Genomic DNA, 22,698 nt, shown 5'->3' with positions numbered 1-22,698 from the left:
TACCGATAAGGTCGTTCTCCAGAGTGGGTCCTCATGTGTGTGGTGACGGAACTACTTTGGGAAAATCGTCTATCACAAACGGGACAACGAAAGGGTTTTTCACCCGAGTGCGTTCTTGCATGAGCCGTCAAATTTGCAGCTTGACTAAAGGCCTTGGAGCACGCGTGGCATCTGCAAAAAGAAAAAAGTCACTAACATCTCGAGCCAATTTTTTCAGAATTGGAAATTCCGCTTCTTTTTCAAGACTTGAAACAATTTTGTTATTCAAATCGAAAATTATTTTCCACAGTTTGGAACGTTCTTTTTACAATTGAGGCCTTGGATCGAATAACTTGCCCGACGCTCGGAGGAACGCGCAACTGCCAGTCAGTGAGCAGTCAAGCAGTGGTATTAGCGCGTGCCTTCGAGCGTCGGGCGAGTTATTCGATCCAAGGCCTCAATTATATTAAAAAAATTAACAAAGTAATAAAATTAAATAATGGGATTTATTTAATAAACTGTAAAGTAGTTTCTTTTGATTGAAATAATCGATTAATTGCCTATCATTTATCCAATAATTTTTTAATTTAAATAATTCATTGACAATTATAAAAATAAGTCAGGGAAATCAGGAAAAAGTCAGGAATTTATAAGAAAATTCTGAATTTTTCTTTCTTTTTGTTTGCCTCATAATTTCAATTCTGTTGAAATTATAGTTTCAATTTTAAATACTTTAACGCAATTCTTTAAAAGAATTTAACTATAATATTTTAATAAATATTAAAATTCTTTCCAGAAATTCAATTATTTTCAAAAATTAAAAAAAAAATTCTTATCAACATTTTAATTATCTTTATAAATAGCAAAATTCTTCTTCGGGAACTTTTATAAAATTCATTGTAAAATTCAATTATTTTCATAAATAACAATATTCATCAAAAAAATTCAATTATTTTCAAAAAATCTAAAAAAAAATTGTCAATATTTCAATTATCTTTATAAATAAGTAGCAAAATTCAATTATTTTCAGAAAATATTATACTCAATTAAATTAAATAATTATATTTGACATTGATTTGAATGCAAATTATTTGACTTAAGTTAACATTGTTTTGTTCAAATTTGCTAATAATCAAGTAATCAATTATGTGAATCAAATATATACATTTCTACAGTTTCATAAAATCGAAATAATAAAACAATATTATAAATATACTTTCTAAATCTAAAAATGTGCGAATTCGTTTATTAATCTGAATTAAATAAGAATTTTATCTAATTTGTATATAGTAAAGTTGGATAACTTTATTTCGTGATTTAAATTTTAGTTTCGCACATTCAGATTCAGAAAATATGTAATCAGAAAATTTAGTTTTTGGAAACTTTGAGCTATTCTATAGTAATTTAAAAAAAATAACAAAATGAGAACATTTATTTTAAAATTAAACCGAAAATTTTATTCGTAACTCAATGAAATAAAATTTTAATTTGAAAAAGAAACAAATAAATTTCATCCATTTGAACGATCACAATTGAAGAAATTAAATACGAAATTATAATTTTCAAATTCACTTATTCATAATAATGTAATTTTTGAAAAAAGAACTGAATTTTTTTGAAGAATTTTATTAAAATTTATATTGAATTGAATTAAATTGAATTACTGAATTAATGAGAAGAATTTTATTTATTTATTTATTAAATAATTGAACTCTTGCAAAGAATTTTGTTAAAAGTTTTAAAAATAATTGAATCGTGAATTTCGAAAAGGGCTCAACTCGGTTTTTTGACATTTTACAGGAGACACAAAAAACTGTTTATTTCAAACAGCTCTGATTAAAAGAGTCCAGCTTTTTTCGTAGTAACTATAGATGCTATTTTATATGAGAAAATAATAAAAGAATTGTCCTTTATAACAGAGTTTGAGAAAATTGGCAGAGTTGAGCCCTTTTCGAAATTCATGAAAAAAATTTGATCGATATAATCATAAAAATAATTATTAATGAAATGTTTTACTATTGAGAAACAATTTATTTATTTATTTAAATTGAAAATGTATATTAAATTTTTCTTTAACTCAAAAACAATTCAGCATTAGGTTAGATAACAAACAATCTTAAGTTAAAAGTCTTAGGTTAAAAATTTTATCAAAATTTTTGAAAATAATTTAAATCTTTTTAAAAATTAAAAAAAAACTTTTTAAAAATATTTGATATTCCACCAGGAAAAATTTGATAAAAACAGCAATGAAAATAATTGAATTCCTATATTTATAATTTTGTCAAAATTGTATATTAAACATAATCCTAATTCTGCAAAGAATTTTATTATTAAAAAACAAAAAATTGAATTCTTACTAAGAATTTCATTACAATTTTTGTAAAAGATACCTGATTTCTTTTGAGAAATTTTATTAAAATTGAATTCAATTCCTCCGAAGAATTTCATTATTTTTGAATAAAACTGTATTCTCCCTAAGAATTTTATTAAAATTTTTGTTAATAATTGAAATACTAAAGTGCGAATCATATTATTTATGAAAATGATTGAATTCTAAAAAAGAATTTTTTTATAATTTTTAAAAGAATAGGTAACTGAATTTTTTATTATTTATAAAAATAATTTAATTCTTTCGAAGAATTTCATAAATTTTTTGTAAATAATTGAATTTTTGAAAATAATTCAAACTCTTTCTAGAAATTTGACTTAAGTTCGATCGAAAATAATTGAATTCCTTTGAAGAATTTTATTAAATTTTTTGAAAATAATTAAATTGTTTAGAATAATTTTATGCAAATTTTTGAAAAAAAAAATTTTTTTTTTAAGAATTTTATCAAAATTTTTGAAAATAATTGAATTTTTACGAGAAATGTTATTAAAATTTTACTGAAAATAATTTATTTCCTATGAAGAATTTTATTATTTATATGAAAATAATTGATAACTTGCTAAGAATTTAAAAAAAAATTTTGAAAATGTATAATAAACAATAATTAATTCTGTACTTAAGTGAATTTTTTGAATTTTGAATCCGAAATCATTCAAAAATTCTAGTTGATATTTAAAAATAAAAAATTTGTATTTATTCATATAATAATAAATGGAATTGAAATTGAATTAAATTAAAATTTGCTAGTCTCTAAACCATTTTCTGAAGAAAATAAGCCATCATTGACTTAAATCGAATCAGTTTTGAAAAAGTTCAACCTTTTAATATGAAGAAAACTTTGATCATATGCAAAATGACTAAATAAACAATTTTTGAAAGTTTCAAATTTTTTTCTTGAAAATTTATATTTTTTCTTCCAGAAGATACGAATAACAATAATATTAAAAAATTCTTTAATGTCAATTCAATATTTTTTCTGAAGGTCTGCATACCTGTAAACAACCTCCTTAATTATTAAAAAAAATTTATGCTTGAATAATAGAATTACGAATAAAATAAAAATAGATTCAGATAATTCTATTATTAATAATTATTATTATTCTTTCAGTATCAAGGGAAAAATTTCCGGACTCCAAAAATTTCGTCGAATTTCGTTAATTAAAAAAGTTTTATAAAATTTTCTCCAAGTTTGTTAATAAACGATAAGGCCTATATTTATTTAAAAAAAAAATGTAAAGAAATTTTTTTTACAAATTTAAACTAATTTTCTTATACTTATTCGTGTTTTTCAGAAAAAGATGAACCCTTCGAATTTGAAGAAGGTAATTTTTGAAGGAAAGGAATAGGATGAGTGTTTTTTTCAAGATTGAGGTCGAAGAGAAAGGAAAATTGAGAGAAAAAGTTACCTAAATGGTTTCTCCCCGGAATGTGTACGAAGATGAGTTTTAAGGGTGCTCGGTCGTGCATACGTTTTTCCACATATCCGACAAAGATTCGGTCTTCCATTATCATCCTGAGTTACAGCGGGTCCTGCGCTTCCAATGCAGAGTGAATGTTCACTCGACTGAAGTCTAGTGTGAGGGTGAGGATGAGGGTGAGAATGTGGGTGTACACCAATGAGACTATTGGCCGGAACTTGATTCACCCTCGTCTGAGTTTCCACAGGGTTATATTGAGGGGCGGGACTCAATAAGGGTTCCATACCCCAGGGCGACGAATAGCTCTGCTCATACCTGTTTGGAAAAAGAGAAAATAATAATACATGAACAAGATGGTGTGCTAAAGCCATTTTCATCAATAACACGATCAATTTTCAATATTATCATTATATACTCGCTTTCAATTCAACAAATCTCAATTTACTTTTTCTTTTATATAATTTATAAAATACCCCCTTTTTAAACTCTTATTGTAAACATTTTTTAAAAATTCCTCTTGGATATTGTTACATATCCAAAGAAGAGAATTAAAAAAAAAAATTCAGTATTTTTAGTTTATTTTCGAAGCTGTTTTTAAAGTTTTGCTATACTTTATGTATGAATTTTTCTTAGTGAAAATTTCCTTTCCAAAGGTTCAAAACTTTAAAAAATTATTTTATTTAAATTCAAAATTTTTTTCCTTCAGTAACAAAACTGAAACAAGGTTGCCACAGGTCAGAGAGGTCAGGGAAATGTCAGGGATTTTTATTAAAAAAAACTGAAAAACAAATTAAATTTTTAGAATTCATAAGAATATTCTGAATTTTTGTGTCTTTTTTGTTTGCCTCATAAACTATATTTTTTATTTCTTTTTGAATAACTTCTTAATTCTTCTAAAACTATCATAAAATTGCTACATATATAATATAATTTTACTTAAATATTTCAAAATCAATTGAATTTTAAAAGAGTTGCCTTTATAATTTTTATAAATAGATGAACTCCAAAAGGTTTTAATTTGGATTTTTTTAAAATTTCAATTTTCAATTAATTTAATTAGAAATTTTAATAAAGAACTTAGATTTTTGAAAAATGTTAATAATTCAAAATCTTCTGAAATTAGTAAAATTTGTAAATATATATTTAATTTATAATAAAAACTGATGGATTAATAGGAGAATTTTGGTTAAAAACAATTTTAAAAAATTGGATTTTGGAGAAGTTACAAATTATTTTATTACTTTTGAAAATAATTGAATTTTTATTCAATTATTTTCAAAAGTAATAAAATTCTTCGCAGAAATTAAATTATGTTCAAAAATTTTTAAATATTATCGTCAAAATTTAAATTATCTTTATAAATAACAAAATTCTTTCCTGAATTCTAATTAATTTCAAAAATTTCAATAAACTGCTTGGCAAAATTTCAATTATTTTAAAAAATTTTCCTCAACTTAATAAAATTCAATATAGCTATACTATTTTAACACAATTTTCCAAACGAATTCAATTATTTCATTAAAATTTTATTCAAATTTCTCTGAATGCTTCAATTATTATAAAATAAAAAAAATGTTTCCCAGAATTTCAATTATTAATTTCAAAAATTTTCATAAAATTTCCCTTAGATTTCAATTATTTTTATAAATCACAAAATTCTTCAGAGGAATTCAATGATTTTCAAATAATACAATTTTTCACTGGAATTCAACTATTTATATAATTTATAAACATATTAATAATATTCTTCGCTAGAATTCAATTATTTTTAGATATATAATAAAATTTTTTACTGTGAATTCAATTAATTTAAAAAAATTTAAAGTTAACTCGTCGCACGATTTCAATTATTATTGATACAATTGTCAATAAATTCTTTGAAAAATGTAGTTATTTTTTAAAATTTTATTGAAATTATTTAACACAGAATTCAATTATAGGTATTCTGAAAAATTTTGAAAAAATTCAATTATTTTCATAAATAATAAAACTCATCGCAGAATTTCAATTATTTTTATTAAAATTTTTAATTAATTCCTCCAAAAATGCAATTGTTCTTAAAAATTTTATTGAAATTCGTCCAAAAATTTAAATTTAAAAAAAAATTTGATAAATTTCTTTATACAAGAGTTAAAATTTTTTTCAAAATTCTTGTCAAAATTTCAAGTATCTTTATAAATAATAAAACTCTTCTACAAAATCAGAATCAGAATATTCTTTAGGGTCAGGTTAGAAGTCAAAATTTTATGTCTGGAAATCAGGGGAAAAATTTTTAATTTTTGTGAAAATCCTGTTAGAAGCAAAAACTTTTTTTTCTCAAAAATCATAATTTTTTCTCGTTACTTACGAACAAATTGTAAATTTGAAATTTATTTTACGAAAACAATAAAGTAATTCTTTAATACATTGAACGAAAAAAATAACAGAAAATCCGATTTTAAAGAAAGAACTTTTTTGAACTTTTTGAATGAAGATTATCACTAATAAAATATCATAAATTAAGTAGCAAAAATTTAAGAATAATTTTTCAAAATTTAAAAACTAAAAATGCCAGGAAATTTTGTAATCATTTTTTATTTTTTATATTCGCACCGTGAAGAATAAGAGAGGAGCCAAGTCGTTTACTATAATATATATACAATTAGTAAGAATTTCTATTAATTTTCGTCTTAATTTTCCAATCAACTTTTTAATAGAAAATAAAACAATAAATTTAGTAACAATATAAAGGAAAATAGAACCACCAAACGAAATAGTAAAATTGTTCCTACAAATTAGTGAAAAATTCTTATAAATTTGATTTATAGTATATAAATGGACTTTGGAATTTAAAAGAATTCACACAAAATATTGAAAAGATAAAAATCTTTTAAATATATATTTGCTCTTGTGGTTTCGGTATTTTTATTTCGTTAAAAAAAATTGAATGAAAGTAAAGATGAAAAATTGAAAATTGATATCGAAATAAAATGTGAATGTTCTATAAGTATATAATTGAAATTTTAAAGGTTTTTGAATGACGATTGACGACCTACCCAGGATGCATGTTCATGTTCATGGTCATGTTCATGGAGACATTAACGGACATGGCAGGACCCGGCGTATAATGAGATGGTGGAATTGGCGGTCCAATATTTTGTCCATAATCCTGCGAATAATGATGAGAGGTTCCGCCAGTCGAATAATAACCACTTGTTGGACTTCCAGGATGAACCACCGCGTGTTTCAACGATAACAGAACGTCCGCGACACCTTCGCCATTTGGATTTCCAGTTCTTGGCACGCAGTCGCCCCTTGTGCATCCCCAACTGCAAGAATCACTTTTAAAAATTAACGAGAAAAATCACAAATTTTTATATTTTCTTTAATTTTTAATAATTTTAGATTCTAGTTGAATTCAATTGAATTTCATTGTTGAAAATCTCGAAGTAAGTGTGCGGAGAGAATTTGCAATTAAATTCAAAATTTAAATTAGAGAAAAAGAAATTATTTTTAAAGAGGAGAAAATTTCTGTTTTAATCTTTTTTTTAATTACTTTTTAATTCAAATTTAAAATGAGAGAAAAACAACTTATTTTCAAAGAAAAATTTCTGATTTTATTTTTTTTCAAATTCTTTCTTTTTATTTAAAATTAAAATGAGAGAAGAACAAATTATTTCTAAGGAAAGTATTTCTTTTTTAATTTTTTTTATTTCTACTTTTTTAATTAATTAAAAATTAAAATTAGAGGAAAAAAAACTTTTTTTTAGAGAAGAAAATATTTATTTTTTTGAAGAGAGACAATATTTTATTCTTAAAAGTTTTGGTAAATTTTTACATTGAATAGGGGAGACTGGGGCGAAAAGTTAAATTGTCAAAACAGTTAAAATTCATTATCTTTCGAACGGAAATAGTTAGAGCATTGCAATTTTGATTATATATAGAAGGGTGTTATCACTCTAAATAAATGTCCGAAGTTATGTGACATTCCGTTCATTTTTGTGGTGTCAATAATATAAAGTGTATTTTGACCGTACTTTTGTAAATTTTTACGTAAAAGAAAATTTCAACTTTTAAGTGTATTTTTTGGATTTATTCTCATCGCCAAAAGTATTTTAGCCTATTTGGGTCCCCTGAAGATGTACCTAAAGGTATTTGCTAAATATTTTCAATCAGATTTTGGATATTTGTTGTTAATGCCAAAAACGCACCCTGGGGCTAAATATTAAGTGTATTTTTTCCATGTTCTTTCCTTTTTCGTGTTTTTCGGGTTTTTATGTTTAAAAATTATTTATTTGACATTAGGCAAGTATGCGGTCAAAAAACAAGGCCGCTCATATGTAAAATAAACCCATAATTTTTTTTTTTTATTTTGAAATTTTAATTTATTAACTCTATAACTGTTCTAAAGTTATTGTTAAATAAACACAGATGTTTTATTAACTAAATTACCTGTTTTAAGCATACTTTTACTTATCTACTATACTTAACACCTTATCAGAAAATAGTTTTAGTATAAGCTAGAAATAGAATTTAACATTATTTTTTTTCGAAGAAAGGACAAAACATGTATTTTACGGAAAAATATCAGAAACTTTTTTATTGAAAGTTTAGTTAGCCCAGTCTCCCCTACAATAATTTCAATTAACTAAATTTCTTATTATTCTTAATTCAGCAGAATAATTTTTATTCAGAAAAAATATCAAAAATATTTCGATATAAAAAATATTTCGAGATTATAAAGCGAGCTTTATATGGATGAATTTTTTTTAAATTGTAGGTCTCACGTGCGGACATATAATATAAGAGTATTTTCAGCCTGATTTATAAACTTTAACTATATTTTTTTGGGGGGGATTTTTAATTTTTCAAAAAATCGTTTTTTGCCCATAACTTAAAAAACTGTTAGAACACCTATAAATGTTTATGGGTAGCTCCATGCCTAAAAAATACATGCCAGTAAAAAACCCTAAATCAATTTCGAAAAATTTTGAAAAATTTTGGATTTACGAGGTTTTTAAAATTTTTTTTGAAATTTTGAAAATGGTATATCTCAAAGGAAAATGAATAAAATTTAATGAATTTTTCAGGGATTGCTTATTGTTTACAGATAATTCAAGAAAATATTTTATAAAAAAAAATTTTTTTTTTAAACAAATTATTTAAAAAATAATTTTTAAATAAACAATTTTTTGAAAAGTGCCATTTTTTTGCTTTTAATAACAATGATTCGATTCCCACTTATTTCACGAGTATTTTCCAAAAAAAAAATCGATGGAGGGTCTGAAACTTTAGGAGATATTGAATTTTTTGTCCTGGCGCGCAACCGTAAAAAGCGCATTTCTTTTTGGAGAATTTCAGGCAATAAATTTGTAAGAATACTGTGCATTTTTAAAATTTATATTTGTTTAAACAAATTATTATTATTGTTGTTAATTACTAACTTTTTACATATTGTACCTAGAGAGGTGTATTTTTCCAATTTTGCAATTTACCGGACCTTACATAAATACAGATGCAGATTTAAAACATAATTATTAATATTTAAGCAAGATTTAAACAAATTATTATTGTTTATTTCTAATTATTTACGGAATAGTATACTAGAAAGATGCAGTTTTTTCTAATCATGCAAATTTACCAAACTTTTTCAAATTCCGATTTACATTGAAAATAAAATGATAATTTAAACAAAAATAAGAATAATAATAATTTGTTTAAAAATTGTTTAAATAATAATTGTACTTTTAATTTTAATCTCGGTATGTCCATGTCAAAAAAACTAAAGTTGTCCCCTAATTCTTCGATTTCTATGAAACTTCGAGAAATTGTCACAGAACACATGATAATGAAAAGTGTGAAAACGATTTTATAATTATTTGTTAATCACGATTATAAATATAAATAAATAACAAATTGCCTATATTGAAAGCTTCTGAAATTTAAATACTTTCGGAGACATTGAGAATAAAAACACTTTATTGAGTTTACCAAATTAAGTAAAATTAACTTTTGGAAAGCAAAATAACACAATTAATATTTAATTTAATTGTTATTAACAATTATTTAAACAATTTTTTAACCAAGTCAATTCTTATAAACAATTATTTTAAACAGATGAGTTTTAACTGAAGTAAATAATGATATTATTATTTAATTTGTCATATAAATTTAAGAAAATTTATTAATTTTTTGATAATAAAAAATTTTTATAACAATAAACCGCAACACAACTTATCCTATCGTTAGTAGGTATGCAATATCATTATTTACTTCGTCAAAAATATTTCATAAAATCCGGCAAAATTGGAAAAATACACCTCTCTAGGTACAATATGTAAAAAGTTAGTAATTAACAACAATAATAATAATTTGTTTAAACAAATATAAATTTAAAAAATGCACAGTATTCTTACAAATTTATTGCCTGACATTCTCCAAAAAGAAAAATTTAATTCGGTTACAATTTACGACTTATAGGTGATTTTGAACATTAGTTTGTATGTACAGTATAGCCTGAAAATGCGCTTTTTACGGTTGCGCGCCAGGACAAAAAATTCAATATCTCCTAAAGTTTCAGACCCTCCATCGATTTTTTTTTTGGAAAATACTCGTGAAATAAGTGGGAATCGAATCATTGTTATTAAAAGCAAAAAAAATGGCACTTTTCAAAAAATTGTTTATTTAAAAATTATTTTTTAAATAATTTGTTTAAAAAAAAAAAATTTTTTTATAAAATATTTTCTTCAATTGTCTGTAAACAATAAGCAATCCCTGAAAATTTCATTAAATTTTATTCATTTTCCTTTGAGATATACCATTTTCAAAATTTCAAAAAAAATTTTAAAAACCTCGTAAATCCAAAATTTTTCAAAATTTTTTGAAATCGATTTAGTGTTTTTTACTGGCATGTATTCCACTTCAAAATTTCGAAGTTTCAACAAAATCGAAGAAGTAGGGAACAACTTTGATTTTTTAGGCATGGAGCTACCCTTATCCATAATTTTGTAGAGTTTTTTTGGACGCATATTTTGAGTCCTAATTCGTCATTTTTTCGTCCATATTAACCGGAGATTTAACCGGACTTTTAAAAATCTAAAATTTTGGAAAATAAGACTTTTGAAAATTTTGTTGAAAAATGTAGAAGTAACTTTAAAAGTATCGTTACCAACTTGTAGAGCATTAAAAAAGCTTCGATTGACCTATTTTTGAATCTAATTCGATGACAAATTTCGAAATTATTGGTATTTTAAATACCAAAAATGGTGGAAAATGACATTTTCTCAACTTTTTTGTTTGAAAACTTTTCTTTAACTATTAAACTATTATAACTATCTTGTAGGGTATTGAAAAATATATTGATTGACCCAAGATTATTTACTATATTTATAAAAAGTTATTCATTTATTTCTATTATTATTATCTCTATGAGGAAGCAAAGTGTTTATGAAATGAGCACCAAAATTATAACAAAAATATACACTTGGCAGCGGTTTTTTTATTTGTTTTGTTATCTATTTAGTGGAATGCTTATAGTGAATCGAATTTTTATTTAATATATAATTATTTTACACAATTATTTAGTAGAATAATTTTTATTCAACGGAATGTTTTTCCATCAAATTAGAATTTGCATTTTATTTATTTTTTCTTATTTCATTTGCATTTAGTAGAACTTTAACATTTAATCAAAATTTATTAAAACAATTTTTATTTAACCAAATATTTATAGTAGAATTTAAATTCAACCGAATTTTCATTTAGCAACATTTCTACTTAAATTTTATAGAGTTTTTTTCATTTCCCGGTATTGTTTTACGCTAATCTGTTCGCATTTTGAAGTTAGTTGTTATTTGCTTTTTTGTTTCCTAATTTTTTAAATAATTTTTATTTTTATATTTTCAATTTTAAAATTAATGTATTGAAAATCATTGAATTATTGTATAAAGAATTTTATCAAAAAATTTGAGAATAATTGAATTTATTTGAAGAATAGTATTACTTATGAAAATAATTGATTTCTTGACAAGAATTTTATTAAAATTTTTGAAAATTCTAATTAAATTCTTTTGAAGAATTTTTTTGAATTTTTCTTTAAATAATGGAGTTTTTTTTTTAATAATTTTAATTGAATATTTTGAAAGTATGTAATTGAATTTTATAAACAATTTATTTCAAGTTTTTAAAATATAATCATGTTTCTTAATAATTGCAAATGAAAATTGTATTATTGAATTTTATAAAAATTTTTAGAAAATAATGAAATTCTTCTCAGAATTTCATTACAGTTTTCTAAAATAATTGAATTCATTTAAGGAATTTTATTAAAATATAGAAAATAATTGAATTCTTTCGAAGAATATAGATACTATTAAACGTTTTCAAAATAATTTAATTTCATAAAAAAATTTCTTTAATTTATTGAATAAAATCGATTTTTTTAATGATTGTAATTAATAATTTTACTATTAAAATTATTGATAGAAAATTAAAATCTTTTAAACAAATTTACTAAAGTTTTTGTAATAATTAATTTCTTTTGAAGAATTTCTTTAAGTTTGTTTAAAAATAATGTACTTTTTTAAATAATATTAATTGTAAATTTTTGAAAATAATTGAATCAAAGAAAGAATTTGTTTCATCTTTTAAAAATAATCATGTCTGTTAATAATTATAATTAAATATTTGATTATTGAAGTCAATTGAAATTGTATTGAAAATAATTGAATTTCTGAGAAGAATTTTATTATTTATAAAAATAATTAAATATTGTTTCGAAGGATTTATTAAAATTTTAGAAAATAATTGAATTCTTTTGAAAATTTTTATAACGAATTAAGAAAAAAAATTGAATTCTTTCGTGAAATTTTACTATTTTATAAAAATAATTGAATTCTTCCAAAGAATGTTATTATTTATGAAAATAATTGAATTTATATTTGAAAATAAAGTTTTTTGTAATATTTACTAGTTCATTAATTAAATTTTAAAACATATTAAAATGTTTCATTAAAACTATTATGTAAAAAGTCGCGTAGTAAATTAAAAATGTTTCGCTCCGAGAATTCGATATATATATTGATAAATTCCACAATTCAAAAATTTATTTTTTCCTCTTTGTCAAATATTAATTAATATTTGAAAGAAAAATATGAAGATGTGAAATAATTTGTCTAATTAAACTCACTTGTAGCTACCGGAACATGGACTAAACAGTCCCGGCGGAAGTGGATCCAAATCCAATGGCGGTAGAGGAAAGCCAGCCATATCGTCGACCCAGAAACTTGCACCGAATTCCGTGACAACTTGATTTTGATTGGAATTTTGTACGTGCTGACTTTGATCAACGTTTATGTCTTCAGGTGAATTCTGCAGGTCCTGCAATCGCAGTGTACCTTGCAGAGCACCTAGAGCCTCTTCATTTTGATTGTCAGCTAAACCATCGTCACCGGCAAGAACACCCAGTGTTCCTGAACAAAGGCCAGAAGGTATTGTTGCTTCAATACTCCCCACCGCACCTATTTTTTTCACAAATTCAAAACAATTTCTTTTTAATTCTATTTTTTTTTTATTCTTATCTTAATAATAACTATAACAAATATGTAAATTAAAATATGTCTCTAAATATGTCTCTTTCAAATATTTTTCAATAACAACTAAAAAAATTTAACATTATATTAAGAAAATAATTCATTTTTCAATTTGTAAATTAAGTATAATATTTTCTACCAAAATTCAAACTTGAAAAAAGTAATAAAAAAATTCGTTCATTTGAACGTTTTAGAACTTTAGGGACATAAATTAAAGTCCATTGCAAAAATTAGAGAGAAATTTTTCGTCAAGTTAAAAAATTTTTCCCTAAATACTAATTAGTACATAGTGAAAAGTCGTCCACTAAAATTTCCACTAATTCTTTGTAACTTATTCCTCTCAAATTTTTTTAGTGGTATTTGTTTTCATTATAATTTTAATTATAAAAATAAAATAAAAAATATAAAAATAAAAGTCTATTAGTAAAAAATAAAAATTAAACAGTTAAAAATTGAAAACTACTAAATGAAATAGTAAAATTTTATTCAAAACAGTGAAAATTTGTACTGATTTGAATTAGTAGCCAATTTTTTAATCTTTTAAATTTAGATTCAAATTTAGAGAGTATTATTATTGTTATTATCATTATTATTATTATTATTATTATTATTATTGTTATTATCATTATTATTATTATTATTATTATTATTATTATTATTATTATTGTTAATTAATAATATATATTTATAATAATATATCATTATAATTACTGTATTATATTATTATTCTTTTTATTACAGATACAAATTGTATCTGAATATGATTTAATTTCTCAGAAGAATTTTATTATTTACAAAAATAATTGAATTCTTGCCAAAAATTTTATAATTTATAAAAATAATTGAATTGTTTCGAAGAATTTTTTATCAGAATTGTTGAAAATAATTGATTTTTTATTAAAACTTTTGAAAATAATTGAATTTAAATAATATTTTTAAAAATAATTTTATTCTTTCGAAAAACTTTATTAAAATTTGAATTTATTAATTTAAATTTATTTGTTTAAAATTTAAATTTATTAAAATTAAAATTGTATAAAAATAATTGAATTTCTCCGAAACATTTTATTATTTATTATGAAAATAATTGAATTCTTGCGGAGGATTTTACAATTCATAAAAATAATTAAATTGTTTCGAAGAATTTTATCTGAATTTTTGAAAATAATTGAATTTTTTGAAGGAATTTTATTAAAAATTTCTAAAATAATGTGTTTTTTTTTAAAGAATTTCATCAAACTTGTTGAAAATAATTGAATTTCTTTTAAAATTCTTGAAAATAATCGAATTTAATTAATATTTTTAAAAATAATTGTATTCTTTCGAGAAATTTTATTAAATTTGTATTGAAAATAATTAAATTCTTGTAAAGAATTTTATTATTTATGAGAAAAATGAAATTCTTGCGTAAATTTTATTAAAATTTTTGAATAATAATAAACAAGAATATTTAATATTATGCACTAACTTAATATATGGATTCTTTAAATTTTAAATCTGTAGTCATTCAAAAATAAAAGAATTTAATTTATTTAATTGTATCTAATAATTAAAAAGTAGTGAAGAATAAATTTAGCAATAAGTATAATAATAAATATAAAATTAATAATTATAATAGTTTTTAAATAATTACGAATATTAAATAACAATGTTAAAGATAACATAAATTAAATTTCAAAAATATTAATTTGATGTATTAACAAAAGAATCTAATGTAAAAACATTCATTTACAGTCAGACGGAGAAAGTCACTTATTATAGTGTCTGACTAATGCAACACTTTACTACTGCGATCTGGGACAATTTTCTCAATTCAATCGAGAGTTTCAATAAAATATATACACAGAAGAAAAATACAATCAACAACTACAGTAAGTAAAAGGAATAAATTGATAAAACTCATATTCACTTCAATTTCAAGAAAATCAAATCATTCTAACATTGAAAGCATCAATTTCATTTTTTTAGAAATCAAAATTTTTTTTGTATCTCAATTCATGAATTCATAATTCAAAATTTATTCAATTTACAAATACAATTTTTTACAAAGAAAAATTCCTTTTCAAAATGCAAATTAAATATTTCGAAACTCACGAATTAAATTTCCAATGCAATTGCAAATTTACATTTTTTTCTTTTAAATTTACGTAAATTAGATAATAGAGTGTTCTCTATTAACAAAATTTTTGTGAATATTTTACGAATAAATATTTTTTTCTAACAATTTGAAATCTTAATTAAACTTTCTTTATTAATTAATTTTTTTAAATTTATGTAAATTAGATATGGTTCTAAAGTTTTGAACGTTCAAATGAACGAAATCTATTAATTTCCTCTTCATATTAAATTTTTATTGCAATAATTTTGCGTCACTATAAAAAAAATTAATTATGAAGTTTCTGAATTTAAAATCTGTGTTTTTAATTTTTATTGCAATTATTAATTTATGAAAATACTTTTAACAAAAATTATTTCGTTCAGTTGAACGTTCAAAAATTGTTCATTATAAATTAGATACTTTCCAAAAGAGAACAAAAATATTTTGAATATCTTACGGAAAACATTCTTCTTTTCTAACAATTTAAAATTTTTTTAAGTGACTACAAAAATGATGGAGGGAAAATGTATAGTAATAATGAAAATCAATTGAAAGAATGAAATTTTTTCCTGACAAAAATAATTAACAAAAAATTTACAATTTTAATTTCAAATTTTTTTATGTAACAAAAATTACGAAGAAAATGTAATAATGGAAATAAATTGAAGCAATCAAATTTCTTCCAGACAAAAATAATTTACAAAAAATTTACAATTTCAAATTTTTTCGTGTAAAAAAATTACCAAGAAATGTAATAATGGAAATGAATTGAAACAATAATCAAATAAGAAAGAGGAAGAAGAAAAAACAAGATTGAAAAAAATTTTTTTTTTTGCAGAGAAAAACAAATAAGGGGAGAAAATTGCGTGAGATTTGAGGGAGAAAAAAATATTATGGAAAACATACCTGTGCCAAGAGTGTACGGTGACTCGGTGGTATTGGCCGAATGATGGTTCTGCAGAAACTCCATCTCTGCAAATTTTCCACCGACAAGTCTCCCTTTAGAAACACCCCCTTCGAAAATCACTGTTCAAAAGTAGCCACCAGCCTCCCGTCTCTATAGAGATGTGGTCCAGCCCCTCCGGTTGTCCTAGCAACCAGGCGTTCCGCTTTTCAAATTTTCTCAGTTAAAATCGTCATTTTATGTGATGATATGAACATTTTTTTACATGCGGAGACATTTTTTCTTTTATTTTTTTATTGGAAAATTTTTTTTTTTTCTTTTTTAAAAAGTGCGATTTTTTCATTTATAATTTCTGAATTTAATGTTTTTATTTTTTCAAATTTTCTCTTTGATTCACTTTTAAATTTTTATCCTTCTCAAGGATCATTACAATTTTCTTCTTCTTTCTCAAAATTAAACCTTAAATATTGATATTTAATTGGTAATTAATTTTATTAATTATTATATTTAATATTTTATCATTTTTTGTATTTAATTTAATACTCAAATTAGTTAATAATAAATTAATTACTTTTAATTAATTACTTTTATAACTTTCATTTAATATTTAATTCAATATTCTTATTTAGATTAAAACGAATTTTTTTACGAAGATGAAGTTCGAAACGTTTATGATCAACGATTGGGAGAAAAAAATACTTTTTATGCAAAAAGTAATATTTTTCGTTGGAAAATTCTTCTTTTTTTAAGTTATTCGGCAAGAAATATTGCAAAAATTTTTTTTTAACATTGTTGATTATATAAAAGTTGCGAATTTCATAAACTTATTTTTTTAACATTTTGTTATTACTTTTAACAATTTTAAGATAACTTTAAATTATTATTTAATTTAATTAAATTAATTATCTAATTGTAGATTGAAAAGACAAAAAAAATAATTGTATCTTTACATATTATTTTTATTTCTATCCTTTTTTTAGTTCATTTGAAGAATTTACAAATTTGTTTAGAAAATTTTTGAATTTTATTTTTTGTTAATTGATTTTACAATTAATACACAAGTTTATTATTTTTGTAATTATTATAAGATAAATCTTTTTTTTCAAATTAATAAGTGATAATTTTAGTGGATTAATTTTGATATTTGATAACTTTAATTATTTTCGTCTTGTTCACCTTGTTTGATAATATTAAATAATTATAATAAATATTTCAACTTTTTAATGAAAAATTTTTTCCATTTTACTTTTTTCGAATTTAAAATGTTTTCATTTTAGCCTTTTTTTCAATTTTTGTATTCAAATTTTTTGTTTTTGATTAATTTAAAAATTTTCCTTTCTTTTCAATAATTTTCCACATTTTAATTTTTGAAATTAAATAAATTCCATAATCAATCATTACAATATTTAAATATTGATTATTTTAAAGTTTTAATATTTATTCTTAAAAATCTATACATTTGTTCGAAATTCTATTAGTATAATAAAAATCAAAAAGTTTTTTAATTTTTTCCTAACAAATTAAATGAAATAAAATGAAAATTTCGTCTCTCACCAATAAAATATTTTTTCGTATGAGAATTTATAAACTCAAATTTAAATGAAAAAATAATATATATTGCAATTAATAAAAGAGAAAAAAAATTCCCCGCATGTCGAATAGAATTTACAATTAAATTAAAACTGAATTCGTTCAAATCATCGTTTTTTAATTAAATTAAAAACAATTATCTGATAAAAGTAATTTACAATTTTGCTGTGATTCACTTCTGAAATCGTTGTTTTAATTTTGTAAAAATAATATTTAAAAAAAAGTAATCCAAACTCGGGCGTAAAAAGCGTATATTTGAAATATTTTTTGTTAATTAACTCATGTATATGCAGTTTCTATAGTTTCTTTTAGACTCAAATTATCTCTCTACAATATTCTTTTAAAAGCTGTAAATTCAGATCGAAACAAATCTAATTATGCTCCTTTTCTTCTTTTTCCAGTGTGAATTTAAATCTTCCTTTTTCAAATCTAAGATTTTTTTCGTTTTTGCGAAAAAAATTCCGATTTGAATAATTAATAATTAATTATCAAAAATTTTTAATTTATCAGTAGATTAAAAATTATGCTATAGATTTTTTTTCCTTTCTGTAGGTATTCAAATACTTTCAACCGGTTGAAGAAATAAATAAATTAATTAATTAACAATATAAATTAATGATTAATAATTAATAATCAATTATTAATAATTTAAAATTGTGGTACAGACTTTTTGTATTTAAAGGCTTTCAGCCTGTTCAAGAAATTATTTAATGAATAAATTAATCATAACAATACTAATTAATGATCAATAATTAAAAATTGTGGAATAGAATTTTCTTTATTGTTCTTAAAGTCTTTTAAACTGTTCAAGAAATAAATAAATTAATAATAATAATAATTTATTATAAATTGCTGTATAAACTTTTCTTTTCTGTATTTGAAGGCTTTCAATCTGTTTAAGAAATAATTGAATAAAAAAATTAACAATAATAATTTTAATAAATTAGTTATAATCATTAATCGTAAACAATTTTCCACTTTTTAATTGCAATGAATTTTTTATCATTTATTTTTCTTTTACCAGAAAAAAATTAAATCTTCTATTCCGACACTTTTTTAATATACAAAATAATTTTTTTTTTTTTGTAAAAAAATACAAAGACAATGTGAAAAAAATTGTCGTTCATTTAAACTTTCGAAACATTAATAACATTGACGAGCGATTATTTTATAGAGTAAATGAAAAATAAATAATTAAAATACAAATAATAAATAAAATGTGAATAAATTTGATGAAATTTGGAAAATAAAATTTACTTTAGAAAGAGAAACGATTTTACGAGTTGGAGAATTTGAACTCACAAGGTCCCTTTACTTTTATGAAATAAACGTTTAAAAGTATATATAGGTAATAATTTTTTTGAATTTTTTCAGAGAAAGAAGAAAAGAAGGAGTGTTGGAAGAATTGGAAACTGATAAGGACTGATCAGTTGGAGGACATTTCATGAATGACTGAAAGAGAAAAGCACGTGCGTATGGGCCAAGCGAATGGAAGTAGTACCTTTATGGCTTGGAAGACCTGCCGGTCTCTTCTAAGGGCTTCTGCGGGAAACCTGCGATATATTTCCATTCATAGATTTAAAACCATGTGCATCTCCTCCACGTGACGTTGTATCCGCACGTGATATATTCCGTCATCATCTCGTGAGAAACACTTCTTTTCGATAATATTCTTCAAGTTCACCATCTTCACCCCCTTATATTATCATTATCTCAATTTTCTTTCTTCTTCCCCTAGTTTCCCCTTTTTTTAATCCACGAAATATTTATATTGCACTCGTTTCACTTCACTTATTTTATTATTTTTCATTCTTTTTTGCCCCTAGAACTACATTTTCAACTTTTATTAAATTATCCATCACACACTTCACTTTTATTCGATTATCACTTTTCACTTTTATTCTCTCCTTTTGCACTTTAATAATTTCAATTTTTGTTAAAATTTCAATTCCATTTTTTTGATTTTTTAAAAATACAAACGTATTGTTAAAAACAAACGTTTAGTTATTTTTCACACTGTCATTAATTTTCGGTTCGATGTGAAGAGACTTTTTTTTGTAAATTGTAAATTGTAAGATTGTAAACTTTGGGATATTTATTTATTGAATTAGAAATAAATTAAAAATTCGGTAAAATGATAATTATTCGTGTTTGGATTTGATAATTTAATTTTTGGGTAATTAAAGAAAAGGGGTATTTCTAATTTAAAATAACCGGAGCACTGTGAGAAAATGTTTGACTTCGCGCGGTACCAAAGTCAAAGTGTCGCGTCCTAAGGGCTACTGCCATGCTGGCACGATGGCCTGTCAATGTGTCTTGGCTAACTAAGCACCTACCACCTACTACCCTCTCTCTTTCTCTCTTGATCTCTCTTTCTGTCTCACCCCTTACCAGCAAACTAACAACCCCACTACTCCCCTTCTCGCATGAACCTTTTCTTGTATGCAAGCTCATCATGTTGACGTATCATCTCACGTATCTGCATGTGGATCCTTGTTCATCCACGTGTGGGTGCCAAGTCTGTGAGGCGAAAAAAGTTATTCGAGTCCTTTTTTTCCCTCTTTTTCCCCCCTCACAGTTTTTTTTTTTTTTTTTTTTTGTCGACGCTCGGCGAAAAATCTCAGGTGAACGATGCAATAATGATTTTTCATTGAAAATATATTTTTTTGTATTTAATTTTACCAGTTTTCCAGTCTTTTTCTTTTACTCGAATTTCACATCTAATTTTATTGATTTTCTATTTTTGGATTTTAAATTTTCAGTTAATTTTATTACATTTCCATTTTTTTATTTTTCCATTTTTTTATTTTAATTTTTCATTTATGTAATTTTATTAAGTTTTTGTAAAGTTCACAACGTTTAATATCAACAATTTCAAAGAAAATATATTTTTCTATTTAAATTTTTGTATAAAAAATGTTTTTCATAATTTTTTGACCAATAATTTAGGTCCCTGAAATTGGCGTCGACGCTGAGCATCGAAAAAAATTTTTTACACAAAACCGAAAAAATCAGTAAATTTTTCCAAAGTTTTACAATTAAAAAAGCACTCTTCCGAAATTTTTTACTTCCTATAGGTGAAGGAAAGAATTTCACAGACGTATTTTTTATCTTCCCATTTTTATTCGATTATTTTAATGATTACAATCTGTTTTGAATTAGATATTTTAATATTGTCCAAATTTAAAGGATATTTTTTTCTTTCAAAACGAGACGGATATTAATATTGCCGTTAAAATTGAAAGCAAATTTTTATTTGTGCTGAATTTTTATCGGGTTTTTATTAAAGGAAAATTAGCATTTACCTGAATTTTAATCGATTGGTTGAAAAATTAAGCAGTTTTTCTATTACTTGATAAAATTCGCTGACATAAATTTTTAATGCAGATAATTCTTATTCTATTTTTAAAAAATATATTAAAAAAATTGTTAAAAATATGTAATGAAAAATAATGGGGTTAAATAGAAATAAAAATTTTTGTGTTAGGTTTTCTTTTATTTTTTTAGCAAAAATTTTGTAAAATGAAAACTTTTGGGTTAGAAAAATTCTGCTGAAAATTTTATTATTAAGTTTAGTTTATTGTTTCCTCATATGGAGGAAGTATTTAGAAAATTTTGATTTAAAAACAATTCTATTTAATAAAAGATTAAACAGAATAGATTCAACAGAATTTCAAAATGGAAACCGAATTTTTATTTAGTACAATTTTTCTCACAGAAAAATGTCTATTTTACGAAACTTTTAATTAGCAAATTTTTCTATTTCAAAATCTATATCTGCGAATTCGTACTTAGTCGAATTTTGGTTACAAAATTCTTATTTCATAGAATTTCTAATTAGCTCAATTTTAATTAATTTATTTAGCGAATTTTCACTAAAAAATTTTTTTTTAGATTTTTTTTATTTAGAAGAATTTTTAAATCAACGATTTTTTATTACACAGAATTTCTAATTTAAATTGATTTAACACAATTTGATTTATTGTCACAGAATTACTGTTTAATGCAATTTTCATTTAGCGGTATTTTTATTTAATGAAATTTTTATTTTGCAGTATTTTTACTCGATGGAAATTTTATTTTGCGTTATTTTTATTCAATGAAATTTTTATTTTGCGGTATTTTTACTCAATGAAATTTTTTTTTAGCAGAATACTTTTCTTTAATGAAATTTTTATTTTGCAGTATTTTTATGTAATGAAATTTTTATTGAGCGGTATTTTTACTTACGGTGATAGTAAAAAATAGAAATGAGAGAAAATTTCGTTTAAAATGATAATTTTGTCAGTTTAAAGAATTTGATGTTTAAATAATAATTTATATTTCGATTTCTTTATTTATTATTTATTAAATTATTTACTTAAATAATAATTTGGTTAATAAAATAAAAATTACGTTGAATTCGAATTCTCAAGAACTTCCCTTATTGCGAACAAATGTAAATTCTTCTCTATTTCTGAAATTTTTATACCCAATATTTTTTTACTCTTAATTTTTCATTTTCACCTTTTAATGTCAATTTGGAAATTAGAATACGGAAGTTAATTTTCACGAGTCAGGAGGGAAATTAATTTTCTATCTTGATTTAGAATTTTCGATTTTGCCGCAAAGACGATAAAAGTAAAAAATTGCAAAAAAAATGAGGAAATAGAGAAAATAGATTAAAATAAAGAAGAAAAGAACAAAAAATCTCTACATATAAATTTTGTGTAAATTAGAAAAAAGAAAAATAAATAAAAATAGAAATGAGC

General features: G+C 22.6%; 1 protein-coding gene and 1 long non-coding RNA gene across 3 annotated transcripts in view; one reads left to right on the top strand and one right to left on the bottom strand.

Annotated features, from left to right (window-relative positions):
* The window catches only part of LOC122497598 (protein glass-like), a 29,861-nt gene extending 9,355 nt beyond the window's left edge, over window positions 1–20,506 (bottom strand). The window contains exons 1-6 of one of the 2 annotated variants that reach the window (XM_043604824.1): window positions 19,449–20,506; window positions 16,360–16,543; window positions 12,953–13,283; window positions 6,822–7,106; window positions 3,775–4,101; window positions 4–171 (exon numbers count right to left, since the gene is read on the bottom strand). In XM_043604824.1, coding sequence (XP_043460759.1) covers window positions 4–171; window positions 3,775–4,101; window positions 6,822–7,106; window positions 12,953–13,283; window positions 16,360–16,423 — 1,175 coding nt within the window. In that variant the 5' untranslated portion in view covers window positions 16,424–16,543; window positions 19,449–20,506. The remainder of the gene's footprint in view (window positions 1–3; window positions 172–3,774; window positions 4,102–6,821; window positions 7,107–12,952; window positions 13,284–16,359; window positions 16,544–19,448) is intronic. The other variant, XM_043604825.1, reaches the window with a different exon arrangement.
* LOC122497600 lies at window positions 13,120–16,462 on the top strand. Its single transcript, XR_006301142.1, has 3 exons — window positions 13,120–13,253; window positions 15,090–15,226; window positions 16,292–16,462. It is a non-coding gene; the product is annotated as an uncharacterized LOC122497600 (long non-coding RNA).
* Window positions 20,507–22,698: the final 2,192 nt, after the last annotated feature.

Source organism: Leptopilina heterotoma, unplaced genomic scaffold, assembly GCF_015476425.1.
Source record: "Leptopilina heterotoma isolate Lh14 unplaced genomic scaffold, ASM1547642v1 Lhet_134, whole genome shotgun sequence".
NCBI classification, from domain to species: Eukaryota; Metazoa; Arthropoda; class Insecta; order Hymenoptera; family Figitidae; genus Leptopilina; species Leptopilina heterotoma.
This window is presented reverse-complemented; position numbering and strand designations above follow the sequence as displayed.